This window comes from Charadrius vociferus, unplaced genomic scaffold (genome assembly GCF_000708025.1).
Source record: "Charadrius vociferus isolate BGI_N301 unplaced genomic scaffold, ASM70802v2 scaffold2823, whole genome shotgun sequence".
Taxonomy (NCBI): Eukaryota; Metazoa; Chordata; class Aves; order Charadriiformes; family Charadriidae; genus Charadrius; species Charadrius vociferus.
This window is the reverse complement of record NW_009647729.1, coordinates 35,387-41,750: the sequence shown is the minus strand read 5'-3', so window position 1 is coordinate 41,750 and position 6,364 is coordinate 35,387. Positions and strand designations below refer to the sequence as shown.

The window sequence follows — 6,364 nt, the reverse complement described above, 5'->3', positions numbered from 1 at the left end:
GGCCCGGCGGCAGGGAGGGCTCCAGCGGGCCCCGAGGCTCCCCGGCCGCTGCTCTCGGAGATGAGGGTCCCGCCGCTGCCCACGTCCAGGCAGAGCCGATGACAGCGTGGCACCATGGCCTTCGCCAGCTGTAACGTGCTGCTGGCCGTCGCCAGGTCGAGGTGAGAGGTGGATCGATGTTCACGGGCGCCCCGTGCCGTAGCGTTCCCCTTGTGCTGGGCTGGGGATGATCACGCCGAAGGGAGCGAGGAGGCACCCTGCCATCGTAACGCTTTTCTTTAGCAACTTATTTACGGTCACGGGTGCCATTCCGATGTTTGCTAGTGTACGTGTTCAATGTAATATCAATGCTTTAAGCTGGAGTACTTTTCCAGACTTCTACAAAAGATCACCTTTGTGAGAAGTACAAAGTTTGATTTATCTAAGACTAAGGGATTTCAGCAGTTGTCATAATGTGTAGTGGTCTGTGAGGTCTTAGATCTTCCGTGAAAAAAGATGAAGCTATCTAACCGCATGCCTCTCTTCAGTGCGTAGCCTGTCTTTAACAGCTGACGTTGCTGGGGGAGGGAAGGGGCAGGAAATACAGACAACTCTGTTCTAAATGCTTGGTGAGGGAAGGGGCTTTGGCTTTTTTTGTTTGCAACTGGCAAGTTTTAGGCAATGTGGTAGAAGGACTTCCTAGAGGCAGTCTGGATTCTTGAGTTATTCTCCCCCAAGAGAAAAGCTGTTAGCATGGGGCAAATTCTCAATGTTTTATCCGATGCTGAAGGATCAGAATCTCGGCTACTGAGGCAGCCACAAGATCAATTTCACAAGATTAATTTGGCACTGAGAACATTAGTTTGTGTGTGTGATGCCTAGGTACCTTAGCCACAATGCACTATTACTTGCTTAAATACCTCTCCAGTTTCAGAGGCTCCCATCTTCTTGTGCACTCCAATCCTCCATACTCTCCAGCAGTTGCTTTTGTCCAACTAGTGGATTCTCATTTAACCCGGACTTGCGTAAGAGACTCTGAAAACCAGCCATCGCTGCGCCGCGCACGGTTGGGCGCTGGCCTACCTCACTCACCGGCTAAAGTTGCGCGAACGTTTCACACGTCCGCCTGCTTGCGTCAGGAGCTCCGAGATCAACCTCCGCCCCACCGAAGTACTGTAAACCAGGGTACTAAGCCTGCTAAAACACCAACAAAACAAGTCATAGAGACTCCCGTGGGAAAAAAGTCTTTACGCCAAAAAATTGTGGATGAACTGAAACATTATTACAATGGATTCCACTTGCTTTGGATTGACACTAAGGTGGCTGCCAGGATGGTGTGGAGGCTGTTACATGGTCAGGTCCTCACTAGGAGGGAGAGACGAAGGGTAAGTGCCAGACGTGCGAACACCTGGCTAAAATGATGCATTAAGAGCCTTATTGTAATGAAAGATGTTTAACCGCTCCGTTTCCACACTTCTTTGGAACACTTTTTTTTTTTTTGGTGTTGAATTGAGTAATAATTTCTGCTGTGCTCTTCTCTGTACAGTTGCTGAGAACTTGCGCGGATCTCTTCCGGCTGGTTCCCTTCCTGGTGTTTGTCATTGTCCCCTTCATGGAATTTCTGTTACCTGTCTTCTTGAAACTCTTCCCTGAAATGCTGCCCTCGACGTTTGAGACAGAGTCGAAAAAGGTTTGTGTCCTTTCTGAAGGTGTAGACCGTGTACTCCAGCTCGTTAGAACATCAGTGCAACTGCATGAAGAGCTGTTGTTTCCTGCCTGCTGCTGTCAATGAGTATCGGCCTCGCACACACGTCTAAGTCAGACATTTCTGGCTTATTCCTAGAAATGACAGCACAATGTGGAGATTGTACTGTAAACAGTGATCAGTAAGAAAGTGCACAGAAAATTTCATTTTCTACAGTAACCTACAAAGCCGACAGTTTCTACAAAGCCTATTTGCTTTCAGTACTGGAGTCTTATTTCATCTCTTTCCCAGAATCCCCTCCCTCCTGATTTCCAAGTGGAATTTCTAATAATGTTTTTTTTTTTTTCTCTAAATGAAGGAAGAAAAGCAGAAAAAGAAATTAAATGCAAAGCTGGAGTTAGCAAAGTTCCTGCAGGAGACCATTGCAGAGATGGCCAAAAGGAACAAAGCAGATACAGGACAAGGAAAACAATTCTCTTCTTACGTGCACCAGGTAAAACGGGCTGTGCTGGGGATGACAGCAATAGTACTTATATCAGCTTTAGTGCTGTTTGTTTGGGGCAGAAAATACGGGATTTCTACAAAGATTGCAGAGAGGTGTGACAGCTCAGAGCCGTCCTGTCAGGTGTTACTGTTAACTGCATGCCTTCTTGCAGCTACGGCCCTACTGACACTGGCGTTTGACCCCATCTGTACAGACGAGCGTTTCCATCCTGGAACAACAGTGGAAGTTTTACCCTGTGAAATCCTTTAAGTGGTCACTCAAAAACACTGTTTCACTTTGGCCTTTTAACTGTATCATTCTGTTTCCATTGAGGGACAGGAATACCAGCGTGAGAAACTGGAAGGGCTTCCTCCTTAGAGGGGGAGGAGGATTCGCAAACTGGGATTCTGTTTCGGTTTGGCTTTTGGCCCTGATGCCTCTTTTTTGTTTAGATTCGGCACACCGGCCATCAGCCCAGTACCCAAGAGATCGTACGCTTCTCCAAGCTCTTTGAGGATGAGCTGACCCTGGAACACTTGGAACGGCCGCAGTTGGTAGCTCTTTGCAAATTGGTTGAGCTGCAGCCCATTGGCACCAACAACCTGCTCCGCTTTCAACTTCTGCTGAGACTCAGAACTATCAAGGCAGATGATGAAGTAAGTTTAAAATAGCACAGATGTAACTGCTTTGGTGGCATGCACGCTTTTCACAATCTCAAGTTCTACCCTCTGAATCACTGCCTGATTTACACGAGGCATGTGTCACTGCCCACACTCCATCCTCAGATGTGAAGTTTAATATTGATGGCAGTCGGATTCTCTCCAGGAGAGATTCCAGAAGAAAGCAGAATGAGAGCTCATCTTCCTGCACCCTTGCTGGCTTCAGTGAGCCCTAACCAGTGTGGCACTGCAGATACCGTCCCTGTTTGGAACACCCTTATGTTTTTATTCTGGAGTCATACTAACTTGTAAAGAGGGGAGGTTCCACTTCTGGAATAAATGCTGGGTGGAAACACCAGATTTTAACCAACTGGATTCAGTATGAATTTCTATCAGTTTATCAAGTGGATGGATTTATTTAGCCTGGAGAAGGCCAAGGGCGAATCTGTTGCTGTTTTCAACTGCCTAATGGGGTTATTTAGAAAATGGAACCAGACTTAGAGGTGCGTAGTGAAAGGACAACAGGTAATGGTCATAAGTTGCAGCAAGGGAAATTCCAACTTGATAAGAAGAAAAATTGAAAATCAGTGAGTGGGTAAAGAGTGGAACAGGTTGTCTAGAAGTTGTGAAATCCGCATTCCTAGAGGGACTCAAAGCATAAATGCAAAAGGCTGAGCAATGTAAAGCGACTTTTAAGTTAACCCTCTTTTGAACAGGAGGTTGGACTGGGCACCTCCAGAAGTCCCTTCCAGCCTACATTTTACAACTGTGTAGGAACTGTAATTTGAAATGGTGTGAAGAACCCTCTATCAACATGGAGGAAAGACCGGAAAACCTCTTGCTACTTAGAGGTCACCAGTCCTGACAGGCGTGTGCAACTAGCCACAGGTTCAGCTCTAGGCCTGCGATCTTGGCCGCTCTCAGGGTCGCCTGCCTTTGAGGGAATTCTTCAAGACTGTAGGATCACAAGTAAAAGTGAAATTCTCAGCACTTGAGGGGGGGAAAACAAAATAATCAGGATGAAAGTTTTTCGTGCTCTGTAGCTGAAGACTGTCGGCTTTCAAGGACCGAATGAATTCTCTACAAAGTCAGCTCTGTCTCCTCTCTGTATTGGTATGACTTCCTTTATGCAGATTTACCTAAACAGACATTTCTTTGGGCTCAAGCTCATCAAGTACATCAGGGTTTTGGCTTACTCTGTGCCAAGGTAGGAACATTCCATTTCATTTCAGATGATTGCCAAGGAAGGAGTCAATGGCCTAAGTGTGTCTGAACTGCAGAGCGCATGCAGAGCCAGAGGAATGCGATCATTGGGTCTCTCGGAGGAGCAACTAAAGGAACAGCTCAGGCAGGCAAGTACGCTCTGCGCTGATCTTGTTTGACGAGGTTTCTCCTAGGACAGAGTGGCAGGCAGCGTTCGTTAGAGCAGGCACAGTTTCACTAAGAATTCATGCAAGTGTTTCTAGGTGGACCCTCACCTGCTTAACACGAGGAGGAACATCGTTCCTGTGGTGGCAGAGCAGTGGCACAGGCTGCCCAGAGAGGTGGGGGAGTCTCCCCCTCTGGAGCCATCCCAAACCCGCCTGGACGCCGTCCTGTGCCACTGCTGGAGGTGCCCCTGCTCTGGCGGGGGGTGGGATGGGGGAGCTCCAGAGGGCCCTTCCCACCCTCACCACTCTGGGATGCTGTGTAGCTGAGCTTTAAGGCGTGAAGCATCCAGATTATGTCTTAGACTAAAGAGAAAACCAAGTAGCAGCAGGGCCAGCTAGAAGCAAGATGAAGCCAGGGGGTGGAATATGTTTTAAACTTCTAAAATAGCCAAAACTTGTGGCATAGCCAACACTAGACTTTTTTAAGCATTCAAACAGATTACAGATACTGCTGTAGGTGCTGTATTTCAGATAAGCTGTAGATATTTCAAAGCACTTAGCTTTCGCTGTTGGCTGTTTGTCAGTAGCGATGTTGGTACCTCACTGGTACCTGGAAACTTCCTCTCCAGTGTGTATTCCGTATGGTATTCGTAACTCTTCAAGACTATTTCTTCTCATTGTGGTAACTTAAAACTGTATTAGCCAAAGTCAAGACAGCTTTAAGATCTTTAAGGACAAAGAGTGCTATATAGATTAGTGCTGACGTAGAGCCAATATGAAACAACTTTTCCTTCTTTTTTCTTGTAACAGTGGCTGGATCTGCATTTAAAAGAGAACGTTCCACCTTCTCTGCTCCTGCTTTCCCGTGCCTTGTACTTAATAGATGTAAAGCCCCAATCGGTTCCAGTTCCACAAAATAAGGTGAGTTGTTTGAATAAAACTTTCAGGTTAATAGTTTAACCATTACACCCTATAAAAATGAAGCACTGTGACATGAATCTTGTTCTTTGATCCTCCAAGTGCACTGAAGTTATAACTGTACTGAACTATATGTTCTTCTGTAGACAGGTGAAACCGCTGAAGTCGTGACATCTGTTCCTGAAGGTCAAGAGCCCCTGGTGGATCCTGCCCCCATTGTACAGGGAAGAAAGGTTAGAAAATACAGCTTACAAGTAGGAAAATGAGTGCGTAGTGCTGTAATCTTTGGGAAGAGTGTGTGAACAAACCTCTCCAAAGCTAGAAAAAAAACAGTTTGACACCATTGCACAGAAGCAGTGTATATTCCTGCATAGCGTGCGTGTTTTTGCCCGAGAGCCTCACAGTTGCATACTCTGACTTAAGAGACAATGAACCGGTACAGAGATCTGCTGTGGCGCATCTTGTCCTGATGGTGGAAACAGCTGGTTATGCAACGCCGTGTTACTGGCCTCCAGCAGAGGAGCACTCACAACCTTCTAAGTTGCTGTATTCACATAAATACACAGACTTCAATCCAGGTACATTTAGCTCAGAGAAGCCAGTTAAACGTGACTTGTTTTCAACTTGGGCAAATTCTCCAGGACAAAAAGAGCTAAAATATCTCAAGTAAGAAAGCCAGAGCATGTGGTTCTCAGCATAAGGCTAAAGTGAATTCCTTAAATCGGTCCAAGCTGATAAAAGCAGCAACAGAAATTAAAGGAGAATATTGTGTCAAGTGCTAGAAATAATTCCAAATAGCTCTGTTACACTGCGTAGGGGAAACCATGGAAATGCCAACGTACAGCTTTGACAAAGGTGCATTGCAGGGAACAGCCTTAGTCGGGAAGAAGGGACCGTACGGGCCCTAGCTAGAGCTTTGTTTTCTGAGAAGGTTCTGTGACTTAAAGCTGCTTTTTCCTTAAAGAGTGAAGAATTTGTGTCTCAGCCAACAGAGAAATCGCCAGTCTCAGAAGTGTCAGTTAAGCCTCCACCGCGAGAGGTAAGCTGTTCAGAATTCTTAGGCTTTCCATAGGAGACTGTTCGTCACACAACTTACAGTCGAACTGTGGAAACTTGTGCTGCAAGATGTTGTGAATGTTCAATGACTGGAGAAATTGTGGATGAGAACTGCACTGAGGGCTGTTAAATAGAAAAATACCACATGTGACTGAGAGACTGCAGTCAAACTGGGGAAGGGAGCAGAGCGTGG

The 6,364-nt window shown here is 46.3% G+C and overlaps 1 protein-coding gene across 1 annotated transcript in view; it reads left to right on the top strand.

Moving 5' to 3' along the window:
• The first annotated feature begins 114 nt into the window (after positions 1-114).
• LETM2 (leucine zipper-EF-hand containing transmembrane protein 2) overlaps positions 115-6,364 on the top strand; it is a 6,709-nt gene continuing 459 nt past the window's right edge. Inside the window, exons 1-9 of the mRNA XM_009881509.1 lie at positions 115-161; positions 908-1,364; positions 1,526-1,669; positions 2,043-2,177; positions 2,621-2,824; positions 4,060-4,179; positions 5,008-5,118; positions 5,262-5,348; positions 6,080-6,154. Of these exons, the coding sequence (XP_009879811.1) occupies positions 115-161; positions 908-1,364; positions 1,526-1,669; positions 2,043-2,177; positions 2,621-2,824; positions 4,060-4,179; positions 5,008-5,118; positions 5,262-5,348; positions 6,080-6,154 (1,380 nt within the window). The remainder of the gene's footprint in view (positions 162-907; positions 1,365-1,525; positions 1,670-2,042; positions 2,178-2,620; positions 2,825-4,059; positions 4,180-5,007; positions 5,119-5,261; positions 5,349-6,079; positions 6,155-6,364) is intronic.